The sequence below is a fragment of the Spermophilus citellus genome (assembly GCF_964194105.1).
Source record: "Spermophilus citellus genome assembly, chromosome: 7".
Taxonomy (NCBI): domain Eukaryota; kingdom Metazoa; phylum Chordata; class Mammalia; order Rodentia; family Sciuridae; genus Spermophilus; species Spermophilus citellus.
Genome location: NC_138188.1, coordinates 25,183,045 through 25,201,485, shown reverse-complemented (window position 1 = coordinate 25,201,485; position 18,441 = coordinate 25,183,045). Strand labels below are relative to the sequence as shown.

The 18,441-nt window shown below is 39.4% G+C and overlaps 1 protein-coding gene across 4 annotated transcripts in view; it reads left to right on the top strand.

The window, feature by feature from the left end:
• Positions 1–9: 9 nt before the first annotated feature.
• The window catches only part of QRICH1 (glutamine rich 1), a 49,635-nt gene continuing 31,203 nt past the window's right edge, over positions 10–18,441 (top strand). The window contains exons 1-3 of one of the 4 annotated variants that reach the window (XM_081302521.1): positions 1,055–1,684; positions 2,478–2,527; positions 13,482–13,811. In XM_081302521.1, coding sequence (XP_081158647.1) covers positions 13,503–13,811 — 309 coding nt within the window. In that variant the 5' untranslated portion in view covers positions 1,055–1,684; positions 2,478–2,527; positions 13,482–13,502. Of the gene's footprint in view, positions 1,016–1,054; positions 1,685–2,462; positions 2,528–13,481; positions 13,812–18,441 lie in introns of those variants that run through there. The other 3 variants (XM_081302523.1, XM_081302520.1, XM_081302522.1) reach the window with 3 other exon arrangements.

Below are 18,441 nucleotides of genomic sequence, written 5' to 3'. Positions count from 1 at the left end.
TTGGGCATCCAGTATGTGCCAGGCACAGAGTAATGAGGCATAAACGCTGCAAAAGCTTTAAAATTCATTTAGAAAAAGGGAAATGTGGGTGACCAAACAGGGTGGGTGAGCCATCTCCTTAAGCCGGTGCAAAGGTGCGAAGATGTTTCTGATCCAGACTGGAAATGACTTTATGAGGAACTCAGAGGGGCCATGGTAAGTTTGCCAGGACAAGAGAACAAGTGCAAAGCTCTGGAGGCAATAAGGGATTACAATAGGCTGGATGCCCTCTGGGGTAATGGGGGCTGCTGGCAATACCTGTATCTGCAGCTTTAACTGCCTTCCACATTTTCCCTGTATACAAACACCGGGATACCCGAGGCCCGCTTTAAGGTGGACCTGAGTGCGGAAGGCGGAGCTGAGATCGCAGCGGATCGCAAGGGTCCTGGATGCTGGGCCCTCTAGGATGTAAATGACCCATAAGTTTCTTGAGCCAGTACGGCTGGGGACGCTCGGCCCAGGTCAGAGGTTTGTGGAGGCCACCTTAAGTGAGAGGCCAAGATGGGTTGGGCTCCGCCCCACGTGGGGCTGCTAGACCAAAGGAGGTTCCAGCGGGCGGCAGAAGGTGGGTTCAATGAGCAAGCTTCAAGTCCCAGCCCATCTAGCGTCTCCGGCTAGGCTGAACCCTGACTATGACTCCGCCCGTCATGGAGAAGCGTCCGTGGGCGGGACGCCCCGCCCCCCACCTCTGGGTCTGCTCTCAACTCCAGGAGCCCAGCGGCCTCCTAGTCTGAAGCGTTCACTTTAAGTCTGGCCGGGAGGCAGTGTTAGTTCTCGCGGGATCCGATCCTCTGATTCTCGCGAGAGGGGCATTCGGCACTCATTGGCTGTAAAGGTTGAATGTAAGATGGCGCCCAGGGAGCTGTGAGGAGAAAATCCTGTCGGTCTTGGAGCAGCGACGGCAGAACCGGGGCCCCGGGCGGTGCGGCGGGGCCGGCGGGTAGAGCGGAGGCAGCGGCGGCGGTGACGTCGCCGGGTGAGGGCTCTGATGGGGGCGGGGATGCGGCGAGGCTGCGGGCCTGGATCAGGGGGCCCACCCCACACAACGGCGGGCGGGGGCGGCTGGGCCTTTACCGCAGGGCCCAGGAGACTTCGGGGCGGCTCCGGAGCTGAGAACGTCCCTGGGCTCGCTTGCCCCCGCCCCGAGGGTGGGGGAGGGGCGGGCCGGGGATTCGGGTGGGCGCGGTGCGCGGGCGCGCACCCCAGCCTATTTTTACGTGCGGGGGCGCGCGCGCTGTGCGGCCCTCCTAGTGCGCGTGGCCGCCGACGTGCGCGTTCCCGTCCTGGATATTTCTGCTCCCAGAGCTGTGGCCCATGGGCAAGAGTTGCTTCCGGGGCGCGCGCCCGCGACCCTCAGTTTTGGGGCGCGCGCCCTGCTGTTGGGTGGCGGTGCCGATTCGAGAGCGCGCAGGACGCCTCTTCTGAGCTGGGGGGTTGCGGGCAGACGGCTGGTTGTTTGGGGAAGGTTAAGGGTTTAGCCTTTCTTGCTCTGGTGACGTCCCTGGACAACGTGACCTATGTCTGCGGAGAAATCTAGCGGCTTTGCTGTGTGTCTTGCGGCTCCGCTTCTCCGCGAGGCTGGCGAGATAGCTGGTTGCCCTCAAAGAACGCGGTTACCCTAGGCCCATGTGCAGGGTGGGTGCCTGTGGAGGGTGTTGCTTTGCTTCAAAAAACGAATCTTGTTGCCCCGAGAGGGCAAGGAGCCCCCTCGCGTTTCCTCAGCCTGTACTGGGGCTTTGTGCTGGGGAGGGAAGGTTAACATTTCAAGGCCCTTCTGTACTACCTGTTTCGTTTTATTAGAAACCAGTTTTTCCATAAGCGCAATTCATACACGTCACCTCTGTGCGCTCGGGAAGGGAATGCTCCTATGTGGACGATATGAAAACTCTGAGCTCTAAAATGTCACTTTAAATCTTTAAATGCTTTCTTCTTCTCCTTCTTCTCCTTCCTCCTCTTCCTCCTCGTCCTCGTCCTCCTCCTCCGCGTGGGTGGGAGGGGCTTACTTTAGTCTAAGGGCCGGCCTTACTTCAGCCAAGAAGTTACCTAGAACAAATTTCAACTACCTAAAAAACAATGTTCCGCGCCACCCTCCCCCGCCCCCCATTTCCCCAGCAGAAATCTGTCCAAGTATCACTGTAGAAGTCGAATGACTTAAATCCTTTAATTTTTTTCCCTTCACTCCAGCACTGTTTTCTGGTGCAAGGGAGTTCTAGGTTTGTCCAAAAGAAATAAAGACAGCATAAGCTGCCAGTTAATTTTACATTCTCAAATCATTAAAATTGAAGAAAAGGAAGCTAAGAGGAATAAATTAGCAATCAAATTTGATAATGGTAGTTTTTTCTAATACACTGTATTTTTTTAAGAACAAAGTTAAAACTTAAAAAGAGGCTGAGGATGGAAGGAACTTCTTTGTTCTATCTTCTTCAGAATGTTAGAAGTCTTTAAGAACTCAGGACAAGCAGCAGAAATACATGCAACATGGTGACTGGTGAGTTAAAATTGTTCATATGCTAGAAGTATGTGTGCATAGTTTTTTCCTGCTATTATTGAAACATTACAATCCTGTCAGTCATTCTGGGTACTGTCTGCCAGAATCTGCTAAGTGCTGGAAAACTGAAGATGTGGGAGACTGCTACATCTTTAAAACCAGCCACAGTTTGTTGCTTGAACATTGTTCTCTTAAAATATAAGTGTTATTGCAACCTTAGCATAGCAAAGCATTAATTAACGTCCTAAATGCAAAACAAAACAAAAAAACACAGTTTATCTAGGACATACTTATAATTTTATTATACTTGTTTTTTTGTTATACTGTTTTATTGTTTTTTAAATTTGTTTTATTGTTTTTTTTTTATACTTCATTATTGTCACCTTCTTGTCATTATTGTCACCTCCTTTTGGATCATATTTGTTTTGATCTCGGTAGAGATCTTTTAAATTGCTGTTTGTAAATAATGTTTCCATTATCTCATCAACTGAGATTTTCTTATTAGATATCATCTTGTCCTCTGTGATGAATTGTTTGTGTATCTCTCCATGAAATTCTACAGTTCCACATCTCCTTTTCAGTTCATGTTGCCATTTCAACAAAAGATGAAATAGAGTTGAATTTTTTAAAGTTTGAATTGTTCCAATAAAATGACCATAGTGAGAGGCTTTGGGTATGGGTGACCTCCTTTATGGAAGCTTCAAAATTTAGGGATGTCTTCCTTTAAGCTTGCATGTTTTCTTTTAATTTGATCAGCTGTAGTTTGTTTTTGATGTTCTCATGCTTCTTGCTTGTCTGCTTTTTAAATGACCACCTTTTATTTGTGAGGGTCTTTTATTTCTGAATTGCCCTCAGAATGAGATGTTATGTGAACACCTGTTCTTTTCTGTTACTTTGTTGCTCCGCATTTTGTTCCAGATGTTCTAAGTCCTCTTCAGGCTTGACTTAAATGCTTCCTTTGTGTTTTTTTTTTTTTTTTTTTTCACCTGTCCTATTGGATTGTGATTTTTGTTGTTGTTGTTGTTGATTGTTTTTTTCTGGATAGGCCAGGGCCTAGCGCATGTCTAACACATACTCAACCATCAAGCTCCCCCCTCCCCATTTTGATTTCTGTTATTAAACTGAAGTGACTGCATGAAAAATTGACACATTAATTTTTTTGCTTTGCTGAAAGGGGAAAAGGAATGGTCTTTGGGTCAGTGTTTACGTCAGGGCAAAATGTAGGTAGGGCTGATGAATTGTGGCAGAAAGCTGACGCTTTCCTTTTTAAGACAATTATGAAATATTTATTTGTATACATTATATGTACAGATATGATCTGTGCACAATTAATGAGAGAGAAATTATGGAGTGAACTCCGATATAATTACTTCTCTAAGAAATAGAACAATGCCAAAACCTCTGAAACCTTTATGGTGTCCCTTCCTGGTCACAGTTTCTCAGTACTTAGAGACAATTACTATTCTGACTTGTGTGATAATCCCATTGTTTCTTTTTCGTTTTACATTTCCCACGTTTGTATTCCTAAACATAATATTTGGTTTTTAAAATATAAGTGGAATCATGCTTCATTATTGTCACCTCCTTGTACCATTATGCTTTTCAAATTTGTCCATGTTTGCAGCTGTAGTTGATTCCCTTTTCAATATTATATTCTGTTATATGAATATACCATAATTTTATTCGTTCCACTGGTGATAAACATCTGAATTGCCTCCAGTTTTTGGCTAACAAAATTTCTATGAACATTTCCTGTATAAGTATCTTTTACACAAATGAATGTGTCATATATACCTAGTGGCAGGATTGCTTGGTGTTATGAAATGGATATTTTAACTTCACTAGCTAATGCAGGTGTTTGTGCCACTTGACAGCCTATCAGTATTTGGTAGGAATGTGAATTTTAAGTTTCTGGTTGAAAGTATGTGTTGTCCCAGAATAGAAACATGGTGAAAATGCCCCCAAATTAGAGATTCCTATAACGGCATGGGTCAGATGAGTGGCCCAGTGGGATAATTTCTGTAATTTCTATCACAAACCTTGTAGTAGGTTAGTATCTTTAAGAAAAGATATGTAGGGAGAGACTGGGAATGTGACTAAGTGGTAAAGCATTTGTCTGGCATGTGTTAATTCCTAATGTTAATTATGATAAGTATGACTGTAACTCCTCAAAATGGAAATTAATTTTTTCTTATGAATGCAGTCTTCAAATCAGACTTAAGTAAACTATGAGGAGCCATTGCTAGAGTAGATGGAATCCTTAAGAGGGGATTGAGGCCCAAGGAAGAGGCAGGACTCTCTGAGGCAGCTCGGATTATCTTAGCCCGTCACAAATTCAAGACCTATTCAGCAGAGCTGTATAGAGAGTCTGGAAGTGACCCAAGAGGGGGTGATTCTGCTGAGTACCTAGATCTTCCCTAAATAGAAAAAAAAAAAGAAATTAGCAAAAAAAGAAAAACAAAAAACCCCAATCCTATGGAAATGATTATTGTTTTAGAGTAATGTTTTTCCATGGTGCCATCGTTTTTTCTAGTTATAAAATAATAGCTTATGTGTTGAGGGACTGTTCTGCACACTGTACTGAGCTCCACAGGAGCAAATACCGGGTCTGTACCAATGATCTGTTTGTACTTAGTAGTGAAAATGTGGATCTGTTGATGAGGGACTAATTTATCTTTTTTGTTCTGAAAGCAGCTCTACTTCAAGTATTTAGAAGCAAATACTTGTTTATAGACTCTATACCCTCCATTAGTCCTAGTGTATTTTCTTTTTTTTTTTTTTTTTTTTTCATTTGGCTCACAAATTCGGAGTGCTCAAAGATCCTCACAGATTTTAATTAATTTCTTTCTGCTCACCAAGTCTTTGACTTGGAGCTAATTAAGAATCTTTTGTCTCTTTGGGGTTATGGAGGGTAGTATTCTCAAGCTTCTCTTTATTTCTAAGACTCAGCCTTTGTGTATTGTGAGTATCATCTTGAAGAAGTTAACAATCTTATGTAAGTTTTTGGTGCTAGATGGTTTTGTTTGTTTTCAGATATTGAGGGAAAATTATATTGCCATCTACAAGAATTGTCTTCATATCTGTTACTGTTATTGCAGTCTGATCACTGTGTAGAAAAGGATGACTTTAGTTACTTTTTTGACTTAATACAACTTGTGAAGAGAACAGAGTATTAAACAGGAAGTAACTTAAATCCTGTTATTCTATCAGCTGGGCATAACTACTGTTAGTATTCTGATATATTTTGACAGGTTTTTTTCCTAATGTATAATTAAACAATACTGGGATATAGTAATAAAACTGTGTTGACTGCTTTTTTACACATGTGTCTCAGTGTCATTAAGTATTTGAAAATCCCAAAACGTTCTGGGCGAGAAATTCCATGACCCCATGTTAATATGCTTTTTTTTTTAATATTTATTTTTTAGTTGGACACAATACCTTTATTTTATTTATTTATTTTTATGTGGTGCTGAGGATTGAACCCAGGGCCTCGGACATGCTAGGCGGGGGTACTGCTGCTGAGCCACAACCCCAGTCCAATAAGCTCTTTTTTTTTTTTTTTTAAGCTAATCAGATGGTAGAAAGGTCAGTGGAATCACACACAAAAAGAAGCAGTTCTTATTCATATGAATTAGTTATATAATAACATTGATGTTTGTCAGGCAAAGAGATTTCAATAATTCAGTAAGTGGCACAGAGAGGGAAAGTAGAAATACTGGGGAATATTATTGATCAAATTATATTGTTATATTGTTTATTGTTTGCATGTACGAATATGGAATAACAAATCCCACTATTATGTATAACTATAATGCACCAATTTAAGAAATGTGAAAAAATAAGTGGTACAGAGACAAATTATTAGGTCACATCATGCAAAATTAACTTCTAAATGGACCAGAATATTTTAATAAAACATGTTCTGAGGGACTAGAGATGCAGCTCAGACGTAGAACACAGGCTTAGCATGTATAAGGCCCTGGTTTGATTCCCAGTACTACCAAAGAAAAAAAGTGCTTGCTTTGGCAGCACATATATTAAAATTGGAATAGTACAGAGAAGATTAGCATGGCCCCAAGCAAGGATGACACACAAATTCATGAAGTATTCCATATTACAAAAAGTATGCTGAAAACAAATATTATAGATAAAATGATAATCTGATCTTATGGGTAGAGAGGGCTTTTTTTCTTTTTTTGGAGAAGACTTTTTTATTTTTTGGGGGGTGGTATTGGGGATTGAACTCAGGGGGACTCAACCAATGGGCCACATCCCCAGCCTTATTTTGTATTTTATTTTAGAGACAGGTCTTAACAGTTGGCTTAGCACCTCAGCTGTTGTTGATGCTGGCTTTGAACTCACAATCCTCCTGTCTCAGCCTCCCGAGCTTCTGGAATTACAGGTGTGCGCCACCACACCTGGCTGGCGAGGACTTTTGAATATGTTTCTGAAGCTTTGATTATTCTAAGCAGTATGTACTTGTCAGCATGTGTCAGGTCAAATGTTAACTTGATGAGGTTTTATTTTTATTATTGGGATGTGTAAGTCTGGTGGATACTTCAAGAGGGCAAATTGAAAGGACAAGAAAGGAAACCAGAAACGATTTAGTCTGTAAAAATGAACAGATTTATTATGTTCCTTCAAATTTGTCTTTTCCATTAAAAAATCTTAAATTCTTCATTGAATCCATTATTTGTTAAAATCTCTTACTGTCTTCTGATTCAGTGATTCTCAAATAATTCTGTGGAATTTTACAGAAAATAGCATTTGAGAAGCAGAGACTTCTGCTTCAAGCCCCACCTACCATTGGAGCACAGCAGAGAGTTTTATACTCTATGGTCTAAAACACTTTAAATACATGACCAGTGATTAACAAAACATGAAGCATTATAGAATTTTTTAAAAAATAGTTTTAGTTGTTGAATGGACCTTTATATATTCATTTATATGTGGTGCTGAAAATTGAACCCAATGCCTCCCACATGCTAGGCACTCTACCACTAAGCTACAACCTCAGCCCTATTATAGAATACATCAAACATTTCTAAGAATAGAGAAGAATATGGTAAATACCTATGTATTTGCATTTTCTAACAGTTCTATAATTTTTTTTTCTACTTAACCCTTATTGGGGGCTGGGGTTGTAGCTCAGTGCAGGAATGCTTGCCTGGCATGTGTGACGCAGTGGGTTTGATCCTGAGCACTATGTAAAAGTAAACAAATAAATAAAGGTATTGTGTCCATCTATATCTAAAAAATATTTTGAAACAAAAACCTTGTTGGTCTATTTATTTTTTATTTTTAAAATTTTTATTCTTATTTTTTGGGTGCTAGGGATTGAACTCAGGGGCACTCGAGTACTGAGCCACATCCCCAACCCTATTTTGTATTGTATTTAGAGACAAGGTCTCACTGAGTTGCTTAGCACCTCCCTTTTGCTGAAGCTGGCTTTGAACTTGTGATCCTCCTGCCTCATCCTTCCGAGCCAAGATTACAGGCATGGACCACCATGCCCAGTGGTCTTTTTATTTTTTGATAAAAAAAAAACTTCGTGTGTGTGTGTGTGTGTTGATGGACACAGTACTTTTATTTTTATTTAGTTTTATGTGGTATTGAGGATGGAACCTAGTGCTTCACACATGCTTCACAAGCGCTCTACCGTTGCACTTTAATCCCAGCCACCACCACCATCCCCCCTTTTTGATACTGGGGATTGAACTCAGGGGCAGTCAACTACTGAATCACATCCCCAGCCCTATTTTGTATTTTATTTAGAGACGGGTCTCACTGAGTTGCTTAGTGCCTTGCCATTGCTGAGGCTGGCTTTGAATTCAAAATCCTCCTGCCTCAGCCTTCTGAGCCACTGGGATTACAATAGACACGCACCACCGCACCCAGCTGCAACCCCAGCCCTTTTGATGAAAATTTTAAGGAATTACTTTCATTTTATTTTTGTGCTGGGGATCCAGCCCAGGGCTTCATATATGCTACGCAAGTGCTTTACTATTGAGCTATACACACAGCCCTAAAGAATACATTTTGCTTCTTTATAAGCATCTATTTTTTGAAGCTTTTGCTCAGTTCTTTCTGAGAACTTAATATCCAACTTGTTTGCTCTTTTGCTCAGGGAATAAATTTATATTTGGATTAGACTTTCTTGTAGTAATTCTTTTGACTGTACTATTCTAGAAATCCTGATAGGAAGCATTTGTTTGGAGATGGCATGGGCCAAATGGTTTTTACTGTCTTGGAACGTTGGTTTAAAAAAATGCTCTAGTTTATTGTGGCATGAAATGCTCTTATTTAAAAGGTTTATTAAATAGAAACTATACTAAGCTAATTGCTTGTGAGAGAGCAAAGGGGTCTAGGGTATGGCTCAGTGGTAAAGCATGTGCTTTGTCATGTACAAGGTGTCACATTTTAAAAATTAATAAATAGGGGTTGTAAAAATTAATAAATGGGGTTGTGGGCTGGGGATGTGGCTCAAGCGGTAGCGCGCTCGCCTGGCATGCGTGCGGCCTGGGTTCGATCCTCAGCACCACATACAAACAAAGATGTTGAGTCCGCTGAAAACTAAAAAATAAATAAATAAATGTTAAAAAAATAATAATAAATAAATGGGGTTGTATGTAGCTCAGTGATCCAATGCTTGCCTAGCATGTGAGGCACTGAGTTCAAATCATATAAATAAAATAAAATAAAAAAATTTTAAAAATTAATAAAGGAGAGGTGGTGGCTCATGCCTGTAATCCCAACAACTACAGAGGTCGAGGAAGGAGGATTGAAAGTTCCAGCCCAACATGCAAGACTGTCTCAAAAAAAAGACTGGGGAATCTAGCTTAATATTAGGTGAAGTGTCTCTGGGTTTCAATATCCTTATTATTATAAAAAGAAAAAAAGAAAGTAAGGGCTAGGATTGTTGCTCAGTAGTAGAATACTTGCCTAGCATGAATGAGGCACTGGGTTTGATCCCCCGCACCACATAAAAATAAACAAGTAAAGGTATTGTGTCCATCTGCAACTAAATTATTTAAAAAAAAAAGTAATGTGATTGGCAGAGGTTTATCATGAGAGTAGGGTGATTTAAATGCCTTAAACTCTCCTGGACAATTGATAAATATTTAAGACTGGTAGATCAAAAACCAGAGGTCAAAGCATATTTTTAGCTGTTTTTACTTTACGTTTTATGGCTTCACATCACTGCTCCCTCCAAAAAAATCTCAAAAATTAAGAAACAAAATAACAAAAAACTAGGTGGAATTCTAAATTGAATATTGAAAGAAGTTTGTATCTAGGAAGAAATGGTGGTAAAATTCTTCATACTTAATATCAGACCTGAGATGAAGCTTAATCTGTCCTACCTGAACTTCTGAAATTTGAGTGAGGGGAAATAAAACCTTTTAACCTAGGGACTGGCTTTACTGGGCAATTTTTTTTAATTATTATTTTTCTCTTTTTTTTGTATTTTTTTAGCTATACATGGGCTACAATATTTTTATTTTGTTTATTTTTATGTGGTGCTGAGGATCGAACCCATGGTCTCACACGTGTGAGGTGAGCGCTCTACTGCTGAGCCACAACCCCAGCCCCTACTGGGCAATTCTTAATATGAAAGTTTTCCAGCTCTGTAACTTTAAGTATTTCTTTGAATGGGTGTTTACTTGTATTATCTCCCAGATTGCTGACAAAAAAAGAATTTCTTGCATGACTGTCTTTGCTTTTTTGAAAATTGATTTGACGGCCAAGCCTAATGGAACACACCTGTAATTCCAGCTACTCTAAAATACTAGCAGCATAGGAGACTGATGCAGGAAGATCACAAGTTTGAGACCAGCCTTTGCAACTTAGGGATACCTATTTCAAAATAAAATAAATGACTGGGGATGTAGCTTAGTGGCAGTGTGCTTGCCTCACATGGACAAGGCCTTAGGTTCAAAAGCAAACAGGACCAAAACAACAACAACAACAACAAAAAACAACCCAACTTGAGATTGCTTGAATTTTCAAAATTGTCTGTACTAGAATCATAGCTACTGTGACAATGCAATTTTTATTTTTTGGCAGTACTGGGGATTGAACCCAGAGCCTTACTCTTGCCAGGCAAGTGCTGTACCACATTCCTAGTTCAACTACATGTTGAAGAAAATAAATTTAGGAAATTTAAGTTCCAGTTGACCTTTGCTGGTTTGTTTTGTTTGTTTTGGTACTAAGGATTGAACCCTGAACCCAGAGGCACTTTACCACAGAGCCACATCTCCAGCCCTTTTTTATTTATTATTTTGAGACAAAATCTCACTAAGTTTTTGAGACTGGCCTCAAACTTGTGATCATCTCGTCTTAGCCTCCTGAATCGCTGACATTACAGTCAGGCGTTTCTATGCCTGCAGCTGTTCTGCTCTTTTTTTTTTTTTTTTTTTTTACTTTTATTTGAAGTTCTGGGATCCAAGTGCTCCACCACTGAGCAATATCACTAGCCCTGCTAATTTTCTTTTTCCCCCCAGTACTGAGGAATACCGAGCTACATCCCCAGCCCTTTTTATTTTGAAATAGGGTCTCACTGAATTGCCCAGGCTGTCCTGGAACTCCTAAGTGCTTTTCCTGAGTATCTGGGAAGTGTGTACCCGACCTAGCTATTGTTTTATAATGAAGGTGAAAAACTGAAATGCACTGGCATTGTAGAAGACCCAGTAAAAGCTTCTCACATAACCTCTCCCTTGACCACTTTTGAGCAGTGGGGTATATATGATTATATACAGATCCCCTTGTGAATTGGGTCTTTATTGTAAGAGATACCTTAAGGAAATCCAGCCTTGAGGCTATTAAACAAAGGAAAACTTTAACACATTCTTTACTGATTTGTAGAGTGAGTACTTGTGGGTCACCCACAATGAGTAGCCTTCTCTGAATCTATTGGAAGGACAGTGTGCTTGGCCTTGATACTCTCTTTGTATGTGCTGTGGACATCATTGATAATGTTGTTTTGAAGTCTCATAGTAGATTTAATTTTCTATTTTGAAACAAGATAACTGAAAGCCCCTGCAGCAGGGAGAAAGGAAAGCTGGACTTAGGGAAGTGGTCAAAAAAGTAGTGGAAAAGTGGCAAATGAGTGTTGTTTCAGAAGAGAAGAGGCTATCAGCAAGGGTTTCACCTTACACCTCCGTGACATGTAGTAGTTGTTCTCTGCAGTCAATTGTGCTTGGGGTTTACTGAGAAGTAGGGACCCTCCTAAGGGTAATGGTCTGGAAATTTTGATTTCAGATAGGTTAAGAAAAAAATGTTCTTTATTTTTGGAGAAATATATTCATAATACATTGTATGCATAGTTAAGATTCATTGCTGATCTGTTCTGTTTGAAAGTACCCAAATATAAATTTATGTATTAATATATAGTCTCACACAGAAATAATGCCAGCATCGGTAATTTAATAGCAGTAAATACATATTTCTTTGCATTCCCTCTTGAATCTGGATGTATAGTTTTTTCATATAAATATAGTAAAAAATATATATATAATAGTATATTAACTATTTACTAGGGAAAAGTAGTATATGCCTTTTTCCTAGTGTTTATATATAACTAGATTGTATGATTTGTGGTTGTAAGTTATAGATGTTACAGGAAGAAGGAATTATAATTTTCCTGTTCCATATTGAATTCCAAATGCAACAGGTTTAGAAGAAGCACCTTCCATGTGTGAGCTATTTAGAGATGACTAGAGCAGTCTTGTCTGTCAGTTAAAAACCAGTTTAAGAAAAGAGATGGTTTTCTACATACCTGAAATCTGTAACATAATGCAGAGCACCTGCATAGCAAAAAAGACTAATATTTGTAGCATGATTGTTTAAAGAAATAAATCACGTTTCCAGACATTTGAGATTGAATGTTCTTTTTGTCAAGAAGCTTCACTTGGTTTTTATTACTCTTTCAACCATTTCTGCTTTTGTTCTGGAGGTAGTATTGGTCAAAGGAGGGTGGTGCAAAGGTGGAAGCTGCAGGTCACTCAGTATTCTTAGTTTGCCTGATTGTTCCAAGGTAATTGAGTTACTGTCAATCTCTGCATATCAGTTCTTAAATAAATAAATACCTAATGAAAAATCTGCAGAATTGACTTTTGAATTTTAGTAGTGACCTAATTATTTCAAGTACTATTCAATTCTCTCCCCACAATTATTTTAATAAAATTAGTTAATACTTTCATAGTGTTGCTTGTTTGTCTCAGGTACTTTTCTAAGTGCTTCTTATATTTAATCCTCATGAACTCAGAGGTAAGTACTGTTTTATTCCTATTTTATAAACAAACTAAAGTTCATTGACTTGTCTAGAGTTATACAGTTGAGATCAAGTTGAGATTTGAACTCAAGTATACTGATTTCAGAGTTCATCCTCTTAAGTCTTTCTACAAAAGAATGTAAGCAGTCTATGACAAAATGAGATTTTTTGTGTGTGTTTCTGATGAGAGATGAAGAACATGTCCCCTGTCTCTTGGTTCTCTCCACAGCTAGGTGGCATACCTGTCTCTCCAGTGAAGGACATACTTGGGAACAGAAATAATATGTCATACGGAATCTCTGCTCCTATCTCTTTTCTTTTTGTCTGTTTGTACTCTCTGTGATGGTCAGAGAACAGTTTTTGCATGTGACATTTACTGTCCAGTGCTTGGCTCTGCAGAGAAGATGGGACTGGCCTAATGCTGGATGGGGAATGTGTTTTCAGCCTGTTTCATTCAGTACTGTGAAGCATGCTTTTATTTTCTGTTTTCAGTGTGATACAGCTCGTTTAAGAAATGTTAAAAAGTGTTTTCAAACACAGTCCACTGTAAAAGTAAGGTGGTATAATAAAACTTTACTTTGGATTCCAGAATTTTCTACTCTGATACCAGGCTGATTGCTTCTATACACTTTAAGATATAAAAGTAATAGCATAATTTGACTTCTGCTCATTTATTTTTAGGAACCCTAAGGACTCTGCAATATGAATAATTCTCTGGAGAACACCATCTCCTTTGAAGAGTATATTCGAGTGAAGGCACGGTCTGTCCCACAACACAGGATGAAGGAATTTCTGGACTCACTGGCCTCGAAGGGTCCAGAAGCCCTTCAGGAGTTCCAGCAGACAGCCACTACTACCATGGTGTACCAACAGGGTGGGAACTGCATTTACACAGACAGCACTGAAGTGGCTGGGTCTTTGCTTGAACTTGCTTGTCCAGTCACCACCAGTGTTCAGCCACAAACACAGCCAGAGCAGCAGATCCAGGTTCAGCAGCCACAGCAGGTTCAGGTAAAAGAGAAATGTACAGCATGTTAAATATACTATTTGCTGTTAAAACTTTTTTTTTTTTTTTTTGTACCGGGGGCACTCAACCACGGAGTTACATCTCCAGCCCTTTTTGTATTTTATTTAGATAGAGACAGGGTCTCATTGAATTGCTTAGCGCCTCACTTTTGCTGAGGCTGGCTTTGAACTTGTAACCCTCCTGCCTCAGCCTCTCGAGCTGCTGGGATTGCAGGCTCACACCAGCTATTGTTAAGGTTTTAATTAGTAGGAATATGTCTGTACAGAGGTCAAGAGATTATTTGGGGGGAATCTCTGAAACTTTTTATTTTTTGTTTTTTTGTACTGAGAATTTAACCCAGAGGCACATTACCTCTGAGCTACATCCTGGATGTTTTTTATTTTGAGACAGTATCTTTCTCAGTTTCTGAGGCTGGCCTTGAACTTATGATCCTCCTGCCTTAACCTTCCAAGTTACTGGGGTTATATGTATGTACCACTGTGCCCAACTTGACCAAAGGTTTTTTTTTTAAGTCATAGATGGACACAATACCTTTATTTATTTATTTTTATTTGGTGCTGAGGATCAAACCCAGAGCCTCATACATGCTAGGTAAGTGCTTTACCACTGAACCACAATCCCAGCCCTTGACCAAAGATTTTAAAGAATACATGTACACATTCGTACAGTCATTCATCAGTGTCCATGGGAGATTGATTCTAGGATTCCTTGCAGATACCAAATTCTGGATTTTTAAGTCCCGTATATAAAATGGTTAAGATTATCTAGGATCAGTGGTGTTTGCATGTAATCCCAGCTATTTGGGAAGCCAAGGTAAGAGGATTTCAAGTTCAAGGCCATTTGGGAAATTTAATGATTTCCTGTCTCAAATGTAAAAAAGCTGGGCATGATAGCCCATGCCTATAATCCAAGTGGCTCTGGAGGCTGAGGCGGGAGTATCGAGAGTTCAAAGTGAGCCTTAGCAACTTAGCAAGGCTCTAAGCAACTTAGTGAGACCCTGACTCTAAATAAAATAGAAAAAAAGGGCTGGGGATATCACTCAGTGGTTAAGCATTCCTGGGTTCAATCCTGGATACCAAAACAAACAAGCAAAAACATAGTCTGGGGAAGTAGGTCAGTGGTAAAGTGCTAAATGATGTTTTGGCTGGGAGTGTGAGGCAAGGGGATCAGAAGTTGGAGGCTAGCCTCGGCAGTTTAGTGAGACTCTCAGCAATTTAGCAAGATCCCCTCAAAATAAAAAAATAAGAGGGTCTTGGGGTAAAGGTCAGGGGTAAAACACCCTGGGTTCCATCCCCAGTCCTAAAAAATAAGACTTTTTAGCCAAGCTTTCTTGAACAAATGGGTAGTTAAGTCTAGCTGACCATTTTTAATTTAGTCTTTCATTTTCATAACATTTAAAATGCAAGCCAGGGGGTAAAATTGGGAGTTCATAACCCACTTCAATCTAATGTATGAAATATGATATGTCAAGAGCTTTGTAATGTTGTGAACAACCAATAAAAAAAAAAAGAATTAAAAAAATAAAATGCAAGCCAGATACGATGGTGCACATCTATAATCCCAGCAACTCGGGAAGCTGAGGCAGGAGGGTCACAAATTCAAGATCATTATCAGCAATTTAGCAAGGCCCCAAGCAACTTAGTGAGACTCTTTCTCAAAATAAAAAATACAAAGGGCTGGTGATGTGTCTCAGTGGTTAGGTACCCCTGCTTGAATCCCTAGTACCTACCCCCCCCCCAAAAAAAAAAAAAGGCAAATAAAATGGGATTTAATTTGTCTAACCTGTGGACTTTGCACATTTAATTTAAATGAATATTGTAAATTGAGTTTTCTAATATTACTTATTTGAAAAGTTATTGGAAATGGTAATAAATCCAAAGCTACCAAAATAATAAATCAGACAATATGAAGATGAATATGGCTAAACACAGCAGTTTAAAAAAAAATGTAGGTGGGTACAGTGGTGCTTGTCTGTAATCCTAGCAACTCAGGAGGCTGAGGCAGGAAGATTGCAAGTTTGAGACCAGCCTCAGCAACTTAGTGAGATCTTGTCTTTTTTTTTTTTTAAAGAGTGAGAGAGGATTTTTAATATTTATTTTTTAGTTATCGGAGGACACAACATCTTTGTTGGTATGTGGTGCTGAGGATCGAACCCGGGTCGCACGCATGCCAGGCGAGCGCGCTACCGCTTGAGCCACATCCCCAGCCCAAGATCTTGTCTTAAAATAAAAAAGAAAGAGCTGGGAAGATAGCTCAGTAGTTAAAAAAAAAAAAAAAAAAAAAAAAAAAAAGTATATGGTTAAAGATACAGATGTATTTAAGACTTTTTATTAAATGTATTCTAGCTTAGTGGCACATGCCTGTAATCCCAGCAATTTGGGAGACTAAGGCAGGAGGATTGCAAGTTCACCTTCAGCAACTCAGCAACACCCTGCCTCAAAATAAAATTAAAAAGGGCTAGGATGTTATTCAGTGATAAAATGCCTACCACCATTAAAAAAAAAAAATCCTTCTGAGTGATTTCAGACTCAGATATAGGCATAGTGGTTACATATTATACACATGTGTTGGTTTCTTGATCTTTTCTGTATTTTTCTGAAGAGGGATATAGAAGTATGTATGTAAAATATACATGTACATATTTATGTAGGTGCTGGGGATTGAACCTAAGGCATGTGCTGAACTATGTCCCCTTCCTCTTATCTTAAAATAAGTGTAATTTTTAGGGGAAGATGTATGGTTAGCAAGTACAGGAGTGCAATTGGATGGGAGGAATCAATACTTCTAATGTGTAGCACTATACGGTTGACAACAATGAGTTGTCAAAATAGCTGCTAGAATTTCAAATGTTTCCAACAAAAAAAATTGCTAAATGTTTGAGGTGACATATACTTTACCCTAATCTGATCATTACACATGGCATACATGTATTGAAATGTCATATTGTATCCTGTAAATATGTGCAGTTATTATATGTCAGTTAAAAGCAGAAACTAGGGATTGCCAATATAGGTTAGTAGTAGAGTGCTTGCCTCTCATGGGCAAGGCCATAGGTTGTATCCTCGGCATTGCAAAAAATAAATTAAAAAATTACAGATAAGCCAAATAAAACAAGGGGAACTTTTAAAAAAGTGTACCCAAGTTGTTTTGACTTGAACCTATATTCTATTTCAGGGCAGGGTGGGTTGGGAGAGCAGTGCTAGGGATCAAACCCAGGGCCTTCCACATGCTAGGCAAGCACTCCCATCACTGAACTTTGCCTCCAGTCCCCAAACCTGTGCTCTTAACTAGTATTTCTGGAATACAGAAAACCTTTACAAACAAAAAGATAATCTAGTAGAGAAATGGACAAATGTTACAAGTAGACAGTTCATGAAAGAATATAGATGGTGATAATAAACATACCAGAAAATCCTTCATATTACTAGTGATTATGGAAATGTAAAAATTTTAAATGAGATCATCTCATTTATTATATGGGAAACAAAGATTTCATTCAGGGGCTGGGGCTGTAGCTCAGTGGCAGAGCTACAGAGCCTAGCATGTGTAAGGCACTGGGTTCAATCCTCAGCACCACATAAAGATGAATGAATAAAATAAAGGCATTCTGTCCATACATAACTACAAAAAAAGAAAAGATATCATTCAGGGTGACACAAGGGTATGAGAGAATAAGTTAGAATAAAATTGCATAATTTTGTTGGAAATGAGTTTGACAGTACTGGCCTTGAATTTATGTTTATAGATATATGTGTATATTCACTGTTGTATTGCTTATAGTAGCAATATTGGAAACATATTCATCTTTCTGAAAGTCTCTTTCAGAAAGAAAAATGGCAGATAATGGTACAATTGTATTGTATTGTCCTTTATGGCCAGAAGAATGAGATAGATAATACATCTTGATTGGGGAGGATGTTTAGCAGATAGTTGAGTTTCAAAACCAGTTTGGGGGCTGGGGATGTGGCTCAGGGGTAGAGCACTTGCCTAGCATGCATCTGGCTGCAATCCCCAGTTCCTCAAAAAAAAAAAAAAAAATCAGTTGATATCACCCTATTTTTTAATTTTGTTTTTTCCATTGGTATTGGGGATTGATCCTAGGGGTGCTGTATCACTGAGCTACATTCCCAACCCTTTTTTAATATTGAGATATAGTCTTTAAATTGCCCAGGCTGGCTTTGAACTTGGGATCCTCTGGGTTCAGCCTCCTTAGTTGCTAGGATTACAGATGTGAATCACCATGCCTGCCTTCACCCTGGTTTTTAGCATGTAGTGGTCCTTGAACAGTAATAGTAAAACCCCAAATAGTAATTGAGTTGGAGAGTGGAGTACTAAGGAATATTTTGAAAAAAAAAAAAATTTTTTTTTTTTTCCAGGGCTGGGGATATAGCTCAGTTGGTAGAGTGAGTGCTTTGCATGTACCAGGCCCTGGGTTCAATCCCCAGCACCACATACACTCACACACAAAAATTCCTACATTACTGGGGACTTAACCTAGGACCTCATGTGTCATAGGTAGTGCTTTACCACTGAGCTGTACTCCCAGCTAAGAACTCCCATTTAAGTGTGGATAATATTGGGGGAGTGCTAACTTCTTTGTTACTGTTAGGTCTT